The sequence below is a fragment of the Rhipicephalus sanguineus genome, chromosome 1 (assembly GCF_013339695.2).
Source record: "Rhipicephalus sanguineus isolate Rsan-2018 chromosome 1, BIME_Rsan_1.4, whole genome shotgun sequence".
In the NCBI taxonomy this organism is placed as follows: domain Eukaryota; kingdom Metazoa; phylum Arthropoda; class Arachnida; order Ixodida; family Ixodidae; genus Rhipicephalus; species Rhipicephalus sanguineus.
Window position 1 is genome coordinate 203,619,320 of NC_051176.1, and position 24,124 is coordinate 203,643,443.

The 24,124-nt window shown below is 45.3% G+C and overlaps 1 protein-coding gene across 9 annotated transcripts in view; it reads right to left on the reverse strand.

Annotated features, from left to right (window-relative positions):
• The window catches only part of LOC119405804 (prolyl endopeptidase FAP), a 445,209-nt gene that overhangs the window by 166,775 nt on the left and 254,310 nt on the right, over positions 1-24,124 (reverse strand). For 2 of the 9 annotated variants that reach the window (XM_037672671.2, XM_049418804.1), the window contains exon 1: positions 12,062-12,091. The exons of the other annotated variants lie outside the window; for them this stretch is intronic. In XM_037672671.2, coding sequence (XP_037528599.1) covers positions 12,062-12,076 — 15 coding nt within the window. In that variant the 5' untranslated portion in view covers positions 12,077-12,091. Of the gene's footprint in view, positions 1-12,061; positions 12,092-24,124 lie in introns of those variants that run through there. 9 annotated transcript variants of the gene reach the window in all.

The following is a 24,124-nucleotide window of genomic DNA, read 5'->3' on the forward strand; positions in this document are numbered from 1 at the left end:
TAAACACTGCCTGTATTTACTAAACTATTTGCAGTTACTTCCGATGCATGCGTGCACGTCGCACTTTTTTTCTTTTTCTTTTCCTTAATTTTTCCTCTCTTAATCGCCCCACCAGGTACAAAGTGCGTATGCGTGCACTTTGACCTAAGCTTTTTGGCATGATTTTATCTCTCGTTATTATTTCCCATATAATTGTTTATTAGAATGCACAAAAAATGCGTGTCGTCTATAAAATGTTGCCAAAATCGATGCACTTTGTAAACATGGAATAGATGCCTGTCATGAATCTGTACAGAATCATTCGTATGCTCTCTTGAAAAGCGTCCTTCGTTTTGTATTTGGCATGAATTAAAAAAAAAATAAGGGCATCGCAAATGCTTGCATGCTATGTGGGTGCACTTTATACGTGCCCACTGCAACCTACGTCTGATTCCAGCTGTCACAGGAGGTAAAGATTATTCTTAATAATGTAGCATTTGAATATATCCCAGGTGAAAATTTCCTGCTGGTTTTCTGCTGGTTTCTGGTGGAACCAGCAGGACAGCTGCTGGTTTCCTACTGGTTGTACTGGTTCCAGCAGGATGCTTACTGGTCCTCTGCTGGTTCCAGCAGGGTGCTTGCTGGTTTTATGCTGGTCCCAGCAAGCATCCTGCTGACTGTACTGGTTCCAGCAGGGTGCCTACTGGTTTTGTGTACTGGTTCCAGCAAGATACTGGTTTTCTCCTAGGATGCTGCTGGAACCACCAGGTAACCTGCTGGTTTTCAGTTGGCTTGAACTGGTTCTAGCAATGACATGAAATCGGTGTGAATTAACAGCTGCAAATCCCCTTTCAAGCATCGTTTTCAGCTAGAAATCGCTCTGGCTTGGAATTTTTCATTCCAAGCTGGCTGGAAATAAGAACCATTTCTAGCTTGAAAGGGCATTTTCAGAGTAGGGAAGTCATATTTTCAGCTGGAAATTTTTCCACTTTCAGTTGGGAAATAATGTGCTAGCAGAAAATGTTCCTCTCTTGAAGTACAAAAACAACTCCAGCTGCATTACAGTGCGCTATAAACAAATGACGTACATAGCATGGTGTGCATTAATAAGATCATAATCTTCATCACACTGTACATAGTGCACATTTTACAACAGAGATCTAAAGTGCCCCGTACGACAGGGTCACAAAAACTATCACCGGAAAAAAAAGCACTTTTATTCGACCTTTAGACAGGGTCACAAAAACTATCACCGGAAAAAAAAGCACTTTTATTCGACCTTTCCTGTAGATGTGCGTCCGACCGACACGGCTCATATTGCTAATGTAAACGTCCAACTAAAGTTTGGTCATACTTAACCGTTGCGCAAACAGGTAGTGTTCACGGCATAGCGGTTACTTCCCTGCGAAAAGGAGTTTCTTCTTATGAACATTCACCATTCTCAGCTGCCACGATCGGACAGCAGCGAACTGAAGCGAACACCGCCGTAAAGAACGCGGCATTGCTAAGTGAGGTCATTTTTGTTGACATCTCAGTAGCACTAGTCTCGTATCTTTTCTTGATGTTTTCCGACGCTATTGCTAAATAGTGACCAACTTTATAATATATATACTACATTGTGAAAAAGTTGTATTTTTTATTTACGTGTAACAGCATTGCAATGGTGACCAATACACCGTATAAATTATCATGACATCGCGTAGCGCCGTAGCTTCGTACAGCACATGACGGCTAGTCGTGATGCCTTCTTTGCATGTGTGTGCTCGCTAGTGCAGCGAAGTAGCGAGTTTACTAACAGAACCTGTGCGGCATTAATTAACATGTAATAGTTTTTGTTCAGTTTCATCTGTGGAAAGTGTAACGAGTCAATAGCAGCATATCCGAGTGGTTTTTGGTGCTGTACTATGCGGCGTCTTCACAGTGCCGATCGAGGGACACCGATTTCCTGTGCTCTCATTCTTCCATTTGTCGGTAAGTGTTGCACTTATATATTTCAAATATGTAGCGAACGTTTGTCCCGACCGCTTCTGTGCTTTATTAAGCGCAGTGTCATTGCACCTTGGTGTAGTACGCGATGTATATATATGCGCGAAGCACACATACCGGTTTGTGTAAGGAGTCTTTGTCTCCGTGCAACAAAAAGAATTAACATTGTCGCGCATATGGACGAAAACAACGAAGACCAGTGATCGTGCTTGCCGCTCCGGGTTAGAAAGGGAGAATACGAGGTGAAAATCTCTAACTAGCCGGCTGCTCCTGAGCTCACCTTCACGACGTAATAAACGGCCCCTTCTAGCCTTAACGGTCGCAAGCGTAACAATATGTTTAAATCTACTTTGTTCAGGGAATTAATAGCTATGCAAAAGTTAGATGTCTGCAGTCGTGATCTGCATGGGCAATCAAACCTTTTATTTTGTTACAGATTGCCTGCGCGTCACTCGGGTGCCTTCAACAACACAAACACCACTGCTGTGGATCAAGGCCTCCTGCGGATCTCTGTCCAAAAAGATTCAAAATGTCAATCGCAAACTGAAGCCGGCAAAATGAACTATTTCAAGTGTATACAAAGATTTTTCAGATGAAATATATTACTTCAAATAGACCTTTTTGTGTTATACGTGTTCTTAATGGGATTTTGAAAAAAGCTACATCAATGGAACCGCAAGCTCGTGAGGGGAGCCAACTGCGCTGGAACCAGCAGCTACTGGTTCCGTGGCCTGCTGGTTCCATCACCTACTGGTTCCATCGCCTGCTGGTTCCATCACCTAGTGGTTCCATCGCCTACTGGTTCCATCACCTACTGGTTCCAGTAGCTGCTGGGAATGTGCTAATAAACCATCACTACTGGAACCAGTAGCGAACCAGCAGGAAATTTTCACCTGGGATGGTTATTTGGCCGATCGAATAGATGGCAGTTGATTGAAACTACTCTTTGAACTTTGTTGATTTTTGCTGCATACTTCAGACGTTTTCACAACGAAACGCTCGCATAGAGTGCATGAAGGATTTTCCGCTCTATAAAAGAGAGGACGCGAAAGTTAACTGTTGGGGACAATGGAACGCGATTAGTTAATGAATCGCGTGTATGCTGAGAGTAATGACGTTAAGTATTGCGTGCGGTATTTTCACTCATCTTTAAAACCTTGCAATATACACACCGATCTCTCATTTCCTCCTCATCCTCTAAGAGCTACAAGACGAGAACGGACTCGTAGTGGTTCTCCTTTTGTCTTACCTTTTGGGCGGTTAAATTTAAATTTTCAAGTTTTCTACGTGCTTCATCACAGGCGCGGTTCAGGGAGCATAATATGCGAACGGGATTTCGAGCATCCCCACTTTTTGTTCATAGCCACCCATACGTCCAGATGGCCGATTCCTCAACGAGGTTGTTATTTCTGACAATTTATTTCATTCGTCTTTACCCGTCCACCCTTCCAGTGTTATTCTACAGGTTCCTGATGTTCATTCTCGATGAATTACGGGGTTTCCCGTGCGAAACCTACGATATGGTTATGGGGCGGGCCATAGTGGGGCAATCCGGATTAATTTCGGTCAGCCGAAGTTCTTTTAACGTGCGCCTAAATCTTATTAACGCGATAGCGTTAGAGAGCTCGTGTCGCAGAAATTCCGGTGTCGGCGTCGGCACCGTTGGTTGTGAGCGAAAAATCGTCCGTGACCGAAAAATCGAGAAAGAAGCAAATAAAAGAAACAACAAACATTTTCGGTTTCATTGAGGATCGAACCCGGGCCGTTCGCGTGGCAAGCAGGTGTCCTAAAACAAAGCCACGATGTTACTTGCAGCTGCTTCGGAAAAAAACACTACATAAATGTCATGTAGTGGAAGGAGTCTCCTTAACGCATTTTGTTCGGCAGGTTTCACGACGAAAACGAGCCCATTCGGCGATTTGTAGGCGCATAGGCGAGGCCATCAAACTACGTCGAAAAAGGCCGGGATAGTGCAGCCATCGCCGCTAAAAACACACACGAACTTTCAAACAGCTCTAAAAATGGACAACTATGTCCATCTAGCGGAAAACATTTCAAGCCAACGCTAGTTTTCTAGAGGAGGCGTTGATCAAGGAAACAGCAAACGCTAGATAATGCGCTGCCATCTGTGAGGCATTGTGAGAAATATGTCTCGACCCTTTATGGCCTCCGAGATGGCGAGGGCGCGTCGTATATCTTGGAGGCCATGCGACTCTCGCTTGAGATCAAAAACTTCTACCATTCGCGCGCGCGCGCGCGTGTGTGTCTGTGTGCGTGTGTGTGTAACAATACACATTAATAAGTATGCACTTAGTGGTTGAAGTTGATTTCGCTATCGCGTTAAACTCTTAAAGGCGAAGCTTAAGGGTCCCCCAATTTTTATGGCGTTCATTCCTACGGGCTCGAGATCAGTCGTGAGTTATATATACGGCTGGGCAAATCACCGACACCAAGTTTACGACCGCGCTGCTCGCTCAATTTGGCGTTAGAATTGTTAATCTACGACCAGGGCTCCGAGCATCTTTTAACATGTCATTTCCAAAACGTAGGTTCACTGCTGAATGCGCTTTCTGTCTTTCAATTTCTCGTTACGAATGCGATGAGTGCGTCGCGTGTTTATTTCCACACGGCCCTCCTTTTTTTTGCCGCCCACATGAGTAATCTCTATAGGCCAAGCCAGGTAAAAAAAATAGTTTTTTATATATTGTCGAATGCAGCTCTGCGCAATGTCTTGAGAGAAGGGAGAGCAGCGACTGTAGAGTGTGGGGGACACAGTGAACGAATAGCAGCCCGAGAAAAGACAAAGACGTGAAGGCGTCACGCACACTCGCGCTGTTTGTCTCGCCTTTACGGCTTTGACTTTTGGCTCTGTTCTTCGTGCACTACAAATAAGAACCACCCAGCCCACCAACGAGCCTCAACAACGGGTGGTAGGGAAAGAAAAAGAGGGGAAAAAATCCAAAAAGAAGAGGTGGTCATTCTCGTTCATGACATCCAGGAAAAGAAACAAACGGCACAACGGCCGGCTTGTCGTCAGCGTCAGTCGAATCATTTCGCTCTTAAGAGCACGTTAAAGCAGTCGTGCGTTGTTGGAATGTCTTTTGCACCGGCGTAGTCTTCTGTAAGACCGAATGTTTTTTTTTTTTTTTTTTCCGGAAGGCTACGCCGCTCACTGCGTGCTACCACCGGTGCCTCTTTCTTGAAAGCTTCCAAAAAAGTACCTGTACACGAGGGCCGTGAACTACACGGCGTGCGAAGAAAACGCATAGCGATGACTCGATGTGCGGGCGGCCGAATTCTGCCGCCCTCTCCAGATGCACCAGGCTGACGAGGCTTAATGGTAGGAGAAGGCCGCGACTGAATGAAGACTGTAGGCACGCGCAATTCAGATATCTTCAAAGTTCTGCTTAGTAAATCGCGAATGTTTGTGAATATGCGTTTCACCGATTCGCTCGCACGCGAACAGCAACAGCATTGGGCCAGTTTGAGTCCCATTGCAACATCAATACGCTGCCATTTGACATTCGCATTCCATTTCCGCGTCTTCGTGCGCCACAACCACATCCTCAAAAAATCGCCCGCAGTGCCCTAAAGTACCGCCAAAATTACACATGCACTTGGCACTAACAGTGTTCTCGCGTATACGAGCGCTATGCTGCACCATTGTATTATACGACTGTGCAACATTGGGAGAAATAACACCATGCAAGTTAAATCGGGGGTTTCATTTTTGGCCTGTTGATGGCGTTTTTGTGCAATGTTCCTGGCTTACTTAAGATTGGCGTCGCCCGACAATCTTCATTGGGCGCAAAGTTAAATTATTTACACGTCTACGCGCTCTATATTTCGGTTTTGTGAAAAACACTGGCGCTTCGCGCGTATGTGAACTCCAGTATAAGCCTTTCGATTATAGAAATGCGCATATTACCAATCGCAGGTGTTCAAGTGCGGTCTAAACGATAATTAACGAGGGAGGAAAATGTATACAAACTGCCTCACAGCCATTGCGAAAAACCGTGTAGCGTGTAAAAGAAACTGGACTGAGAATGATATTTGTGTTAGTGCACTTTAGAACACAGAGGAACGAGAAATTAGCAAAGGCGCCTGAATAAATGAAGTCACTTGTCGAATGAGTCATTTTTCACCGCCGTGAGGCTTGTAAGTTCAGTCTGACCCGTATCTCTCCTTCAAACTTTTTCACTCGGCCGTGGCTCAAGAGGACGATTTCTGATTTTTCTTTTTCCTCTCCTTCATTGAAGACAATGTCTTTTTTGGTGACTTCACGCGCGCAGGTTTGACGCATGTGGCATCTGGGTAAGTGTATCTGGCTTCATAGTAAAAAAAAAAAAAAACAAATGCATCGTCCGCATCTGAAGAGCGCCATATAGCGAGTCTCAAATGTCGTCAAAGAAACGAGAATGAGTCGAATAGTACAGGCAAATCAACAGTGTAGGTGTACTTGGCGCCAACGTAGACAAACAAACAAACAAACAAACAAACAAACAAACAAACAAACAAACAAACAAACAAACAAACAAACAAACAAACAAACAAACAAACAAACAAACAAACAAACAAACAAACAAACAAACAAAACTACCCGTATTGCCCTGCAGTCTACACAATTTCCGGAATCGGCCCACCTGACTTCATGGCCGAAAAAAAAACTTTTTCCGCGTCTTCAGAGCCCTGCGTACGGAGCCGAAAAAAAAAAAAAAGAACGGCTCTAAGTCGACGCGAAAGTAGGCAACGTCGACGTACAAACGCGTACAAAAATATAAAACCTCACAACCGAACAAAGAAAATGTTGCAAATAACGGCCAAATGCCATGTAGCTATGCAACAATGCGCCACTTCTTACGAGAAGGATATACCTGCGAATGCATGTAGCATGTAAGCCGAGATTGTTTTCTTTAGCGTCGACATCAGTTGCGACACACTTAGGTCTCATTCCATTATGTTTACTTTCTTCCTTTGCTCGAGGTCCTATCTCTTTATCTTCAGTTTTCCCAGACAGAATGTCAGCGTTTTCTCCTTTAGGAGCAGGTAGTACTTAAGTGTCCACGATACGCTAAGGAAAATTACGACCTCTAACGCCACCTTTGGAAGTGATCCAAAAACTTCTTTTCGAGGGTGTCTCGGTTATGTTCCGACAGATATTTTGGGTTAAACACGGCAACTTGGAATGCCCCACACCCCGCACTTTTCATTTTATTACAATTTCTTGTCTGGCGTCTCTCCTATTCCGAGCTTCGACCAGTATTTCCGATAGAAATATTCCGCTCCCCGTTTCATTCTGCAAGGTATTCTCTGTTTGCTATTTACTCCGGGACGCGCCTGTCCGCCTCTGTTATTTTTTTTTTCGGTGCGCGCCCAGAATAAAGCGATTAATCTTTTTTGAGTGCTGCGCAGCACATGACGACGACATGGCAACACCTGCGTTACGACTTTCCAAACTCGGTTGTTCGGTTGGACGAAACTTGCTCAATTTTTTCTTTACTGATTTTTTACTTTATTTGCCTTATAGAGGGCAAAGGGGACATATACGCGTTATTCTTTAGCACACAGGAGCTCCCATATGATTGTGCCAAATATAGAAAATAGACCAAAATGCAAACGGACTCATATTTCGCGTTCCCTCTCTTTCTCGTCTTCTATGTAAACGCGGTCGCTACACGCCTGCATTGTGAACTACCATCTGGCTCCCCGGTAAATGTCGTATGAGCAATAGTCGAAAACGCGCATTCGGTACTAGGATAACACTAAGGGACCACATATAAATGTCGCACGTTGGTTGAAAACGCAAGCTGTCTTTACACACAATTCTTCTTTTGTGCTCCAGGGCCGAATGATGTGCGGCCGCTTTCCAAGAGGGCTACTGGAGCTATTTTCATCGAAGCACAGGCTGACACAATACGCACGCACAGGAAAATGCATAAGACGCAATCGCTAGCACGCCAGTATGATGCTGGTGGCAGAGTCCCCTACGCGATTTTCGACCGGCACCCCCCCACCTTCCCTTATGCTCATTATTGGTGACTTCGCTTAGAGTATTGGGTGTCATGTCCAGCGAAAAAGAATCGGCGCAACGTCGAGAGAAACTAACTTCGTTCTAGACAAAAAAAGAAAGAAACTGGCAGGGTCTGCACAGGTGCAAACTGCGTCGACGCGCCGCGGGGCACCTGCGTTTTTGCCGGCCTGGCGAGATGACGTTGCGCCTCCGGATGTGGTGCAAGTCCTCCGGTCACAAGGCTCGTCGATCACGCGTCCCGCAGCCTTTTGCTCGGCCCCGTCGTCTCCAGTCTCGGCGCAAAAGAAAACATCGGCAACAGCAGCGCAGCTGCCTAACCACGCGGACGATGCGTAAAGGCACAACACAACACGTCCTCACCACGCCAAACGCTGCCGCTGCTCGACGCCACCCCGGAGCCGAGCCATCGGCGATGCATCCACTTTTGTCCTTACGGCGACAAAAAATATATATATATAAACAAATAAAACTAGAGAAAGACGCGGCAAAAAAAATAAAAAGAAACGGCTCTATCTGGTTTTCTCGAAAGTAGGTGTCCGTGTATCCGAGCGACCGCCTATATATACGAAGAGCACAAACGTATCTCGCACAACGGCCAGTCCAGCACGAACGTATCTGACAGGTCTCTATACCGGAGGACAGCTCTTTCGGTTTCCGAGCTTCGCGGAGGAGGTAGCTCGAGGCTGTTCGGCATGAATGGCCGCGACATTTTTTTTTTTTTTTCGGCGAGAAAATATCAAAACGGCCCTGTTCCTTTTGTGCTGCCGCAGGTCACCGAGACTTCTGACGAGGCTCCTTTACAGCGACACCGTATAAGTCATGACGAAAGCACAAAATTCAGAAACATCAAGCATAAAACGTGAAGCGTCAAATAGAAGACGTACCTTTAAAGAAAGGTGTGCGGCGTGGAGGGGAGAAAATGCTGATACAGTGAAGTCTTCTGAAGCCAGTTCTTTTTTTTTTAGCTGCTGATATGGATTTGCTCGCGATTTTTGTCTCGGCTCTTTTTTTTTTTTGCTTCTTTCGTAAAATCAGAGATACGATACAGGAACGTGCGAGCAACAAAGTGCACCATAGTGGAAGATAGCTTTTGGAATAATATACTGTCTACTGGCATTCTTTCCAGGTATGCACTTAATATGCCCCAACAAAGTTGCTGAATAAGTATTGCGCCTTCTTCTTTCATCCAGGCCCGCATAGCAATGGAATTCGCCATCTTGCTGGCAAAAAATCCCAGCCGGTATGTTAAGCATTCGTGCCTGCCTTCCTTCTTATCCTATACGCGTACAAGGGCGCGTACGCCTCGGGGCCGCACTTGGGAATCACAGTCAGGGTCCTGTTACCGCTCCACACATGCATTGGCGCTTGGAGCATTGAATTCGTGGGTGCCGTCGTACATTTGGTTTCATGTTTCTCGTATGGGGGCCTCTTTTCACGCAGGTTTCCTGATGTGTTCATTTAGCTACCAAAAAAAAAAAAAAAGCTCGCAAGGTGAAATTAATAATTTCTTTACAGCTAGACTTCATAACAATTGGCTACCTAACACTAGGGTCACTCAAAAACCACAGGAAGGACTAAGGAAACACATAGTTGTATTACTAACATTTTTCGGATACACCGTAACGTTTTTCGCACAAGAATAATTTTTCGTTCATTTACCAGTGACGACATACAGATTAAAAGTAGGTACTTCGTACGGTTGGTAACCTGAATAAATGGTCTGTCAAATAGTGCTTCAACAGCTGCAAGAGTGTCAGAAGAAGCGAGTAAAAGAAACTACAAAACAAAAATTCGGCAGATCCCACGTACCTTGGGAATCGATGTTAGCGAAGCATGCACGGGGTGATGACTGTGGCGTAATTTTTCACATTGAGCAAAACGTTACGGAATGACGCTATAGAGAAATGTGGAAGTGGTATACGCACACTCATAAGTTGAAGAGTTGCATATGTATTATATAACCAGTTGTTTACAGTTGCGTAACGATGCGAACGAAAACATGGGTGTTACCAACACCACACGCGGTAAGCTGATATGTAGTGCTTATATTATTCATTACTGGATAGCGCGAATCCGAACAAGACAAAGAAGGAACACCGATGCGCAAGACAGGCGTTGCTCGCAACTAAGCTTCGTTCAGGAAAGTTTCCCTAGATATGTACATTGCCGAGTGGCAGGTGCAGGCGCACTGCACGTACGTTAGTCACAGTGCAGTTGTTACGGTTATGCTTATACTTGCCCGTTATGACGGAGAACGCACGCACGCACGCACAAACCCGTGTGCATGTGTGGAAGGGGTTCATGACAACTCTTGAACAAGGTCATCATCACCGTGATTAGTGAGCCCCAGCAGCTGGACCGGATTTGTTATTAGGATCCGTTCATGATCGCGGCTACGAGGGGTCTGAGTGCAGTGAAGTGCGAGGTATAGTACAGCTGGTGGAAATCCTTGATGCCTCTTACGATGAAATGATCTATGATGCCTCCTGTCCTGGACGTGGCAGCGAGGTCTTTTCATTCCCTGTCCACATCCAAGCCGTCTTTGACGCAGTATAAGGAGCAGGCGTTGTTGGGTCTTGATAAATCAATGTTGAAGTCACAGGTAATGATGAGAGGCCTGGTACTCTCGGCAGATTTAATTTAGGAAGTTTTTGATCCCGGTTTTTGCGTAATCCGCGTGGTCAACGATTCGGACCACGTGGACGAGTGGATGGTAGTTGAGCGTCTTCCAGGGCTGTTCTGTCTTCAGCTTCCTCCCTTTCCTTGCGTTCACCGCGGTGGTGTAGCGGTTACGGCGCTCGGCTGCTGACCCGAAGGTCACGGGTTCAATCCCGGCCGCGGTGGTCGAATTTCGATGGAGGCAAAATGCTAGATGCCCGTGTACTGTGTGATCTCGGTACACGTTAAAAATACCTGAAGGACGCTTAGCCACATGTTGTGGGAGTGTCAGGGCTTAATAGACAAATCGAACAGTGCCGATTCATCCGTCTCTTCCACCGCCAGCCTCCGCTCGCGCTGGAAGACCGCACTGCTCAGCTCGATCCTGACAGCACAACTCTGGGCCGTCCAGCGTGCCGAGGAAGCCGCTTCGAGACAAGGTCTCGGAACCGCGTACGCGGTGGGTGCCCAGGCCCACTAAAAAGACGCCGGACTCAAATCTTATTGATTTGACAATAAAGTTTCCGTTCTTCTTCTTCTTCAAAATTTCCGGAGCCCTTCTCTACGGCGTGTCTCATAATGATATCGTGGTTTTGGGACATAAAACCCCAACAATTATTATTATGATCATTTTCCTTGCGTGTCAGTGTGTGTGTTTTCGCGGTTACGGTGTTGGTTGATACTCTGTATCGCCTGTGGCACATGCCCACAAAACATGAACTCTGGTATGCGGGTATGTGCCACACGTGACTGAGAGAAAGGGTTTCATGACGTACGAGACAGGTATTTTGCGTTGTTCATTTCATGAACAGTGGATCGTGTTCGTCATATACTGATCCCCTGCTATGCCAATTTTGGTATATTACAAGTTATGGAGACGACCTGGAGAGCGCCCGGACGTAGGCGGCTAGATAGATAGATAGATAGATAGATAGATAGATAGATACGTAGATAGAAACGGCCAAAGTGCCTGAGGTTCGCTAAGAAATGCTTCGCATTTAAAACAGTTGGGTGGCTCTGCCCTAGAATCGATCGCGAAAGCTATCACGTGTAACTGGCTTCATTCGTTAGCCAGCTAAAGCAAGATCTATTTACTTGTTCCTCTGGTTGCTTGTCGCCGTAACATTATCATATTTTTTCCCGCAGGAAATTGCGAAGCTGTTGGCCAAGATACGAGATGTGCAAATGATAGAACGCGTCAAGCATCCCGCGGCTCCCGTAATGGCCTTCTTAATAGACGTCCATTTTTGTCTTTATATAAGGCAGCGCATCTCTCGACTCAAACAAAAGACAGAGAGAGCGTGACTAAAATACCACAATACCCGAGCTAATAACCACGGGGTGGGGGGGGGGGGGGAGGCGGAGGAGTTATTTCTCTTAGTTACGCGAGTGCAATTGTCCACTTACCATGAATCTAGCCATCGCAACAGTGCGGAGCCGAATGACGTTCTGCCTTTTTTCATGCGCTCTATTTGACTATATGCCTTATCGCAGTTCTGGAAACAAAGAGATCGAGGCCACGGTCGCAACAAATGTTTTTTCTTTGTTTAATCGACACAACGTGCGCTAAGCAGCAGATCATTGTGCGCTTACACAAACACGAGCGGAAAAATAGGCAAGCGACACAGATGCGTCGGAATTCCGAGTTGTTCTGTTAACGCTTTCTTGCCGTGGTACCTCGTATAGCACGAGAGTCCGGGAGAAAGAAACTAAAAGAACCCAAAACGGAAAACGGGGGCAGACAAAGCGCTCGCGCAGCACGTGGGAGAATAAATGTGCGAACGATGGGGCGGGCGTTGAGGGAAAAATAGCACCGACGCGCCTGGCGTAAGCGCGAGGAGTGGCCGTCGCTTGTCGCTGAAAAGCCCTCTAGCACGACGAGGCCTCTTCTTCTCCCGACGGCGTGTAATCCCTGACGAGTGATCTAAACGGTCGCGATCGCGACGGATTCCGCCTGCCCGCCGCGTCCAATTTAACCTCGCGAGCCGCGCTCGTGGACATAATGGCACCGGAGAAGGAGGCCGTTGCACAATGCGGCGGTCGAGCGGCTTTCATCTTGGCACAAAGTCGCTATCACACGCGATCACAGCCTAATAAAAGAGAGCGCGGCGAACAGCCGGGCGGCACTTGTGTTCGCCGCGCTTTAGTTGTATAGTCGCTTTATTTCATTCTCCCGAACTCTGTATACCGTGATTCCCTTTTCGCGTATCCCGCTTCCTTCTCGGCCATTGAATTCTTGCTTCTCGCTTCAGTTCTCTCCCGGCGCAGTCGACGGCATTTTAATGCGGCTCGCGAACGATGTACATACGTTCCGCTTCCTGAATACATGGAAAGCCTTATACGTTTAAGAACACAGGTATACACGTAGATTCACTTATCTTATATGGGCGCTGCGCATGCACTTGAAAAGAACGCCGCCATTGTCAGAAATAAGCGAAAGGGCGACTTCAAAAAAAATAATAAAGACACGCTCGTAAATGATAGAACATTGCTGTCTGCGCAGAGTGTGCTCTAGATGGGTACGCCACAAAGAAAAATATATATCGGTTTTTCACGAAACGCTCACATCAAGAATTTGTACGAACGAATTTCTACGAACGAATTAAAGGTGGCCAGCCAGTGGCAAACAGCACTAAGAAACCAAACGCTTCGTAAATTCTGTTCCACGGTTTCTATGAACAAAAAGTTGTTAGGCTAGAACTGTCCGTATGTGCTGATAAATATAGGACATTTTATCAGCAGAGGCGCTGAAAACATAGAAGACATCACTTACGAACAACAACAGAAAGGACAAAAAAAAAATGCGGACAGTTTGCACTAAATCGCGCAAATCTACGCGCAGCGAAGCACGGACCCGTCACCGCTCGTACTCCCCGTTGACCGACACATCAGGCGTCGAGATGCGCGCCTTCCTCCTCGGGAGTACGCAGCCAGGCTATGCACTAGAGAGCGGAGGTTGAGCGCGATGTCTCCGTTGGTGGACGTGGCCTAGCTACTGCGCATGCGCGGCTTGGCCAGGTGGTGCGGTATCTGATCGCTAGACGACGTGATGTTTGCTTCCTCTTTCTATCTTTTTTCTCTCTCTACTTCTTTTTCTCTCTTTCGTTAATGCTCTCTTTTTCTCTCTTTCTTCTTCTTTCTGCATTTCTTTCTATTTCTCTCTTTCTCATTCTTTCTGTGCTACGCTTTATTCTCTCCCCTCCTCTTTTCCTTCCTACTCACAATCACATCTCTCCTCCTCACGCTTACTTCCCTTTCTCACCCTCTTGCTGCACTATACTATACAGGGATATGCTATAATCTGCTGGCGTTCCTGGAAATCCGAGTGGTTAGGGCGCTCGCCTTCGGATCGAGGGTACACGGGTTCGAATCCCGTCTCGTGAAGGTTTTCTTTTCGGCAAGAATTTTTTTCCTTTCTCTTTCTTTAAATCTCTCTTTCCGTCTGTCTCTTTGTTTCTATTTCTTTAATTCTTTAATTAATTCTTTAATTCTTTAAAACCGCTGTGGCTAAAGAGAAATTTTATTACTCATTAGTGTATTCAAAAGTTACTGTACTTTAGTCTGGGGAACAACTACTAACTCCCATTGCAATAAGTTCTTAGTTTTACAAATAAAGGGTACTGCGTATATTTGAAAAAAATTATAGGAGACATACGTAAATTACGCACACGGGAATTGTTCAATAAACAAGCGTAGCAATCTGCACATCCAGTAGTCGGCGCGTAATGTCTTGCTCGCTGAGGTTGAACACATAAAATATCTTGGCATTTGGATTTCCAATGATCTCAGATGGAAGAAACACATCAACACTGTGCGTAATTCTGCCTATCAAAAGATGCTCTTTCTCAGGCGGGCTCAGAGGCTAACAATTACAAAGGTTCGTCTTCTTGCATTTAACGCAATTGTGCAGCCTTGTTGAACAGAGCCCATCTTCCAACATTGACCCAAAGGAATCGCGTTCTCAGATTAAAACTTTTGTTCCAGCTTATCAAGCAACACTACAGCGTAGATATTTCCTAACTGATTTCCTTTTCAACAGTTTATGCTGCAAGGCAACGGCATGCACTAACAATTACCCCCTTCACTAGCCGCAATAACTGCTTTAAATACTCTTTTTTTTTTTTCCCAGGGTCGTAGCTGAAAGGAATCAACTGTCCAGCGTTGTGGTGTTGCACCCATCCCCGAATTTGTCCATGTCTCATATTGTGTAACTTATTTATTTGTAACTCATACTGTGCAACTCATTTGTTTTTCTTTTCCTTCTGTTACCGTTGCACTTGCACTTGACGAGTTGTTGCAGTTGTACTTAAGGCGCACAACTGCATACGTACAGCTGCATTTCATATCTCTCCTAAGGCGAGATATGAAATGAACTGGAATTGAACTGAAGCTCATGAACTGGAATTGAATTGAAGCTCGCAAAGCATCAACCAGGCTCCAATCATACGTGCGCACAGATAGCGCGAGCACGCTAATATGCCGCCGATGATGGTGTTTGAATTTGCAAACCATGGAGGCCTCTAATGTTATTTGCGTAGCGCCACACGGACAAACCTAATGAGATTTGCCTTATTGTGTTCGCCATAACTCATTCAACTGTAAAATGCGTATTCTTGACAACATAGCTTGCGCAAAGCAGTATAAATGAGCCATTTGCGATAGCGTCTATCCGTATAAAATATTTTGTACGTGATCTTTAACAACAACGCTCGAGTTAGAACTTTCACTTGGCGAACTTCTTCAGATCGGCGTTGCCCCAGCTTCAATACGACAGGCACCATATTGCTTCTGGGCTTCGGATTTGGCATAAAATGGCTGAATTTGATATTTGCACGATTGCAACGTCATAAAATACAGCATACAAATTCAAGCTAACGGCACCATAGTATGCTATCTCTGTTTTTAAATTAACACGTCTTGAAGACATATTGAGCTCGTAAATACATGTTTATTTTTTATTATTGCCCTAAATTTGTTTCTTTAAAGAAAGGTTGCTATCGTCATCATCATATCAAATGTAATCAAATTCGTACGTGAGGCAGCTCCGCCGAAAACAAAATGTCATTCAAGAACTTAAAGCCTTCGCTACTGAATGTACTTTCTTGTGCCCATGTGGCACTAGTATAAGAGTCTCATGAAAATAAGAAAGCGCTCGGAAACTATAGGCTGCTAGTACAAAAAAAATCGCAAAGCGATTTTTAAACCATTGTATTAAAGCTTGGTCAACTAGCTTAAGTTCTGACGCCCATTTTTTGATAACGCACGTGGCTAGGCCTGTTATCTTTGGCTGCGGCCAATGTTTCCAAAAAGCTTCGTCGTAACAGAGTTGGTGTTTGTTATACGACATGATTTTCGTAGCGCAACAATTCAGGAAAGGAAAAAGAAAGACATCGGCGAAATAAATGAGCGAAAGGCCAAACGGGTGCCACAGGAAGTGTTTAGTGAGAAGCACATAATGCTACACATATACTGTTTAAAGAGCAGGAAAAGAGTAAATTAAAAGCAAGAGTGTTGCAACCTTCTGAACGTATCATATAATGAAAGTGAGGTTTCATTATATGATCAAGACAGGCTTGACCATTTATTTGAACGAGATATGCTAATAGGATAGCTGAATATCCAAGGAGGGCGAAGTAGAGCGCAATGGTCTTAAATGAGCACAAGTACCCGCACAAAGTGTGCCACAGCCTTCAGAAAGTCAGTGAACAGGTATAGGGTATCTGTTGTTTTTTGCGCACCAAACAAACTAGACCGTTATTGACCCCAGAATCACGGAATGCGCGGAGCAACACCTTACATTCGAGCACGTCACCCACTACATGCAGTGTTCCAGGGGACCAGAATCCACTAAGCTGTGGAAGAACATACGTCGAGCAGAATGGCCGCTGCTGCAATAACCAGGCGTATCTTTCAACCAACCTCAGTGAACGGCGTTCCTCTGATGTGAGAAACGAGGGAAGAGGTAAGTATATGAATATGCGGGAACTGTAGGCAGCGTATTCAAGACAATGATCAAGCTGTCTTAGACAATTAGACAAACTTCAGTTTCGTCATAGGACGAAGGAATGAGATTGCTATGTCCTCAGCGCTGATGGCTCTTCTCCTGCTCTTCGTTGGCCCCTGTGCCAACGTGCAGGATGCAAGCATATATAGGTGCAGCATATAAGCACATATAAACAACTAGCTGCGCTACTTATCAACAGTTGTGTGACCCCTGCCATATCTTCTGCTTATTCCTTTCGGTGTTTTCTTTTCCCATTTCATTTCCTGAATTCTTTTGCTACAAAAATACCGTCGAGTACCAGTGGGGCTGAAGTGATGAAGAAAGCTGCAAGAAGAAAAGTTTCGGCAACGCGAGGTTAGGGGCATCTGTGCTTCTGTATAGCTGCTCTAAGTAAACACTGGCGACAAGGCAGGTGCGCTATTAAAAGAAAACAAGACGGTGGTTGTTTCGTGCGCCTTAGGCTGTGTTCGCCGCAAGGCTGCTAAATTAGTTGCATACAGCTGTAACAGAAAGAATACGGGAAAGGAGGGAAAACAGCGATGACTCGTTCGCCGGACGTCGCTTAAGCCCACTTTTTCGCAAGTCGTTAATCAAAGTAGATAGTACGTGTCTTGAGCGGGTGTTCCGTATACAAGTCGTGCACACGCAGGCAGCTATCAACAAGAAGCCATGCTGCACGTGCCGCACAGTGCCCCCCTCTCGTTTTGTTTGCTTCCTCCTTTATTCGTTTATTCTTGTCCAGTGAAATTAGGTCTGCTCAGCCGTGAAGCATAGTCAGGGATTAGTCTCCTCAACGGAGCTTTTCCGCGTTCGCCAGTTCTGTTTTCCGCACAATGTCATGCTGTTCCGCACAAGTTCATGCTGCTCTGGTAATATGCGTTGACATTTCCTTAGGATTCCCACTACTCTAAAAAGTTTATTCCTTATGTAATCGGTGTGATGCTCCCAAGACATGTGTTCCTGAAACACAACTCCTAGCGTCTTTGCAGAGGGCGAGAATTCTATTTTCACATTATTTAAGTACAGTGAATGGTGTAGATTTCGCTCGGAAAATGACAGCTTTAGTTTTAGAACAGTTAATTCGTAAAGAGTTTTTTTTTTTTTTTACTGTCCAAGTGTACAGTCTGCCTAATGTGTCATTTGCCAATGACGTGATATTGTCAATATTCTTTAAAAAAAAAACAAGCTTCTGCCATCTGCATAAATAACATATTCTATTGATGTGTCTATTCTTGTGATGTCGTTTATGACAATAATAAACAAAAGTGGGCCGAGTATGCTACCCTGTGGTACGCCATGCCTTATTTTTGCTAGTGGGGATAGTTCCTTCATTATTGACACACACTGGTGTCGGTCAGTCAGGTAACTTTCAATTAAATTTAACACGACACCGCGAATGCCATAGTTTTTTAACTTTTGCAGTAATATTACATGGTTTACAGTATCGAAGGCCTTGGAGAAATCTATGAAGACACCTAACGTTAATCTTTTCGCTTCTATATTTTTTTAATACTAATTCCTTTTGATGAAGCAGCGCACTTTGGGTTGACAGGCCAGGCCTGAAACCAAATTGTGATGGTGCTATAATTTGATGTTCATCAAAAGCCTTGACAGCCTAATAAAAATAATCTTTTCTAGACCCTCTGAAAACACTGGCAATATTGAATTGGCCTGTAATTACCCAGATTATTTTTCTCCCCCCCCCCCCCCTATATATTACTCTTACTTTGGCGGTTTTCATGCGGTGAGGAAAAGTACCGGTACTCAAAGCAAGGTTATAAATACGTGTTAAACACGGACTGAGGATATCAATAACAAAAACGATAGGTTGTAGTTTTAGGCCATCGATGTCTTCACTCTTACTTACTTTAAAATGTCTAAATATACTAATTACCTCATGTTCATCTATTGGCGTGGTAAATAGGGAATTCTTTGTAGAAGGGGGCAAGTAGTTCAACGTTTCAGCATCATATGTACTATTTACTAGCTTAGTAAAATGTCAATCAGTCAAATATTCGCATGTGGTATGATTATTAACATAATTGCAGACACCCCCACATCGTCGTTTTTCTCTGTTCTTGCTCACCAGGTTATAGCCCTCAATATCAATAGTATCTACGCCATTTCAGTATCATGTTTCACTAAACATGAGAATTGCAAATTTGAAACTAAATGCTTCCAGAAAAGTAATTAAGTCGTCTTCCTTAGCTCGTGCTGATTACACGTTAATGTGCAGAAACGTTAAAGGTGTGTTCCTCTGGTCAGCTAACAGTAAATTTAATGCAGTCGGGCTTTTGTATGGTGCATTCATTGCTGCATAAAACAGAGGTAGGCCGCGAGTATATTCATAACAATTACCTTGTAGTAAAAATCAATTAACATTTGGAACCATGAAAATGTAAAACACACATGCACACACAGAGCAGCCTTTGTGCACAGTAGCTTCGTAACACAATTAGTATTTTCACACACAGTGTGCAAAAAAGGAACAGCATAGTATGAACATAAAGATGAAAAGACAACTACCATTCTGGCATAAAGGAAATGTTTCGCTTAAGCATTATAATAACATCGCGATCTGCAAGCAGTTGGCAAGCAATATAGAAAAGTCCAAGTCTTGATAGATATAGTGACTTTGTTCAATACATCTTGTAGGTGCATATTAGAGGCGAAATTGGTGGATATTATGAGTGCTATTACATTTGAAAAACAGAAACATGGTGGAAAATTTAGCTCTACTCTTTATACTGTATGTGTACACGCATTGCACCAGGTCAGCAGCACACGTGACATGCTGTGCTGGTTACGCGCATTAGCACACCCCTCCCTTCTTCACCACGTTCTTCCGTGACGGTGAACTTTCACTAATGTCGTAAACGCCGGAGTACGGACGACGAAATTGTAGAACAAATGTCGGGATCCGTGGAATGAAACGGAAAAGCAAAACCATAGCGAGATGCCGAGTGAGGTGCCTCCAGTACAAGCCGCGCGGCCTGCTCTCAAGATGGGAAACACATACAACGCGCTCACGTATGCCTGTAAAAATACGCATATCTATCGCACAGCCGCGTTCCACAGCTGCAGGCATGCTACTTACTGTTCGCGCCATACTAAACTGCTAAAAGCGGCATTTTGTTGACAGAGCTTTGTCAAGCCGCAGTACTGCGGCTTTTTTTCCGTCACCCCCATATTTCTCTATGAGAAATAAAAGTTGATTGATTGATTGATTGATTTTCTATTACAAGCTTCTCTTGCGAATAACGTAATGGTTACGTGTAAGTGGTCACAGGAAAAAGTAGATAAAGTACTGAGGTCAATACCGAGTAAAAAAAATGGATCAATAAGGTAAATAATGCCGAGAAACACGATTCCAGCACTATAGCATAGCCAAAAAAATAATTTTTTTTTTTGGGGGGGGGGGGGGAGGGGAGTGTTCAACCACATTTTATGTATGTTCGTGCGTGCGTTTGTATGCGTGCGTGTATATATGCACCTGCAAAATTGGAAAAATTTGGGTGGTAGGGGTGAACCCTCGTGCAATTTTCGTGCTTGAAACGTGACGTTTACTAATGGCACCGCGCATACGAGTTTTCTCCAAAGCTAGTTTTTCGAGACTGCACAGGGCGTAAGACGCCCCGGGCTGCGCGCTGATGCGCGTTAAAATATGGAAGGAGTGCTCCATGGTCAGTGCATCGCTTCAAAAAGAGAGAAAAAGTAACAACAAAAAGAGAAAACAGACGACCTCCTTGCGAATGGTTGCCGCAGAGAGGAGCTAGCAGAAGCCACTCGCGAGAGCTTATCGACCTGGGCGCGTTGGAGTGGCGCGCCGGTGGCTCCATCTGTCGAAAAACCTCGCAGACCGAACGGTCGCGTTCCCGAAGCCAATTACGTCGGCGCGAAAGGCGTGGTCCAAGAATCTCAATCTCGTTGAATCTGGAGTGGCGCGCGATTCTTTCGTTCGCATGCACGCGTCAGCAGTTGACAGAATTGTGGGTGCGGCTCACGTCGAATTATGACACGTGGAGCGTCAACGCGACCATAATTTATTCCTTTCGAGTCCAGAATAAAGAGAGGGGTGAGACGGCGCTTCTACGTTCAGTTTGAATAATTCGCGAAACGAACGACGACGCCATGAGCAGAGGGAACGTTTTCAACGGCTCGCAAATCGACTCATTGGTGCCGACACATTGCGTTGGGAATTAAAAAAAAAATAAACAAGAAGAGGAACGCCAATATTATGAGGAACGCACTTTCGTAGCCCGCAGCCATCTCAATGAACATGTGAATTTTTCTCTTTTTTTGCGTGCACGATCTCTCTTTCTTTTTCAAACGAGCTGGCAAAGAGCGCCAAGAGTATCGTGAACCCACCATGCATGCACAAACTGAGATAACGAAAAGCGTGGCCCAGACCATCTGCGAGCCTTTATCAAGAGACGATTTGCAAGACGCTGTAGCGAATTAAGACGTCGGACCACTAGATAGGCGATCTTGAGGTCTATTTCCTCGTGTTTCCCGCGAGAGAGGCTTCCTCCGTACCAAAAACAGCCAGTTCGTAACACGCGACCGAAGCAAACACCGCAAGAGAGAGAGAGAGAATCACTCCGAAGCATTTTGGCGCCTGTTTGTCGCATGGCTTTTTGAGAAGGCACGCTTGGAAGTATACACACGTAGTATTAATGCCTATTGACGAAGGCTACGAAGCGTTAGATGTTGCACGACGAATTCACTCCTTAAAAGCATCGTTACCAAGTGTAATGGGGGCGAGGAGATGCGGAGACGTTTTCTGTCGGACGCGCCTCGGTTGCGTGATATGAAGGATAACGCCAGCGTGTTCCCCATAGGTTTGGCTGACGGTGCTCAATGATAAACACCTCGCGGGGGCTCTCCTGAACATTTCTGCAATTACTTTCGAAACGAGGGAAGTTTTTACAGTAGAAATTATATATTCTTTTTTTTACAAAAAGAAAGTACAGAATATTTTACGGACGCCACCTGTCTGCAGAATACGCACAGTGGGCACACATTGCGCGCGGTCGCCGCGATGGGTGTCCCCAAAGAGGCTTCTTGAGTGAAAGGCCGGCAGCCGCTGAGGGCGAACTATATGTGACATGCTCTTGCGGTGGGCTGTCTGTATAACGAAATGGGGCATTCCAGAATGAATTCTCAAGTCAGTGATCGCGTGGCCGCCCCATATCAGCAATTAACTATACACAACAAGCAATCGTTGTTCCGGGGACCCTACCAAAACTTTTATAAAATAATTTAGTTAACACTTTAGGGACATTGGCGCATATGGCGACTTGTGTGCGTTGTCAGGAAGATTCATTTTTTTTACAAGTTCTTGGACGTTTCATTATCATTATTTCTCATGTGGCGTCGCACTGTATGTTTAGCGGCTTCCTCAGCGAGCAATTTTCCGCTGCTTCTTTTTTCTTAATCCAGTACATCCATTGGTTGGGGTTAAGACAAACACGAGCGTATGTCGTGCTAGAGTGTATACTAGAACAGGGGAGTGCTCGGAACGGCCGCAGCACCAATGTACAGAAAGTGAAGCCCAAAGAGGGTCAATCCGCTTGCGGCGCTGCGATCGGTAGTCTGCAATGTGTCGTCATTGAAGAGTTGTGCGCGGCTCCGCCAAAGTGGTGCAGGGGTAGAATGCCAGCTTCCCACTCAAAAGGCCCGGGTTCGAATCGCAGCTGTAGATGGTGGACTTTTATTCTTAGTGTCACCTTTTATATATAGCCAATGCAGCTATATAGCTGCATTGGTATTCCTTCGTTTCTTAAAACTAGCTTCTGTTGCTACGTATTGCTACAAGAAAATAACTTAAAATGTGAAATATCGTTTCGAGTGACGCATTCGCAAAAATCTCGGAGGCCATACTTTACGTTTTTGTGGAATCCCGGGCGGTGGCGCTGCAAATAACTAGGATTACTGTCAAATATCTTCTACTTTACTTCACATTTTGCGTTACCTTTTGAAGCAAGACGTAGCAACTGAAGCTAGTTTTAAGAAAAAAAAGGAAACCCAATACAACTATAAAAGGTGACACTAAAAATAAAACCCCACTATCTACAGCTGCGACTCGAACCCGAGCCTTTTGAGTGGGAAACGGGCATTCTACCCCTGCACCACTTCGGCGGAGCCGCGTGCAACTCTTAAACGACGACACATTGCAGACTACCGATCGCAGCGCTACGAGCGGATTGACCCTGTTTTGGCTTTACTTTTCGAAGCTCGTTCCGGGCACTCCCCTGTTTTAGTACACTCTAGTCGTGTCTTCTTTTAACACGAAAGTGTTTTATGCCGGCGTCCACCAAGTACATCCGTTACGGATATGACATTGATAAAATGGACGCCAACGGCTGAGACAAAAACAAGAAAAGGATCCGCCGCTGGGAATCGAACCCACGACGTTGCGGCTGCGACGGTAAGCATCCGACGCTAAACCAACTAAACTACCTTGGCAGATGCTGGACACTTCACAAACGCGCCTAATATCTTTCACACATTCTCTCTCGCACGGTGCTCTCTGTTGGCGGTGTAGGTAGGCGGAGCGGGGCGGTGCCTCGTCTGTGAGAGGTGAAAAGAAGTAATGCGTCACGATCGACACTTACTAGCGCTTACTCCGAGATTGCGCGCGATATCGGAGGTCATGGTTAAAGTGTCTCGATACCAGCGAGGGACACTGGCCGCGCTGCCGCAGACGCAGTTACGTTCTTTGCATTTCGCTTCGTGTTAGCGTGCGCCGGCTCATCGGAGTAGTGCAGCCTCCACATGCACGAACGGGATTTCTCCGCCGCCGACTACTTCGATTGCGAGAGCACCGACTAACAAAACTGCTGCAATACGCGTTGCAGAAAGGACACAATTTCGACGGGCGAATGTCGTGCCTTGGTGGAACGAGACAGAGGCCAGCGGGACGCACGCGTTTGCGGCTCAAGCTACGAACCTCTACGAACTAGGCGTCAACATGGGTGCATCCTCGCCAAACGGTGCTATAGCTGCCAAACACGAATAGTCATTGTACAAGCTTTTATGTATCACTACACAATAAGCACTACTTGTGAAGACACGTTTTACTTTCGTGTTATACCGATTCCTATGACGGAGGGATCAGCCATATTTTTCTTTTTTTAACCCGCTTCCTACCGCTTCCTTTCCATTCCAGTGAACTTGCCAGTATCCAGCGTCAATACATCCATAGACCAAAGTTCCATGACTTCGCGACTGCTGTTGGAAGCAGAATCAGTCCACGAGGTGAAACATGTGCTATCGCGCAACGCAAAGGAGAACAAATATTACTAGCACTGTTCACTGGGCTTGTTGTCTAAACGTCGGCATTAAAAAAAAAAAAAAAAGGCCCGCATGAGTCAGGAATCGCAGTGAAAGAGGGAGAAATTATTGCAGCAACTAGTTTGCAGCTGCAAAGCGGGGTGCAAAGACAACGCAAATTTTTAATCCGC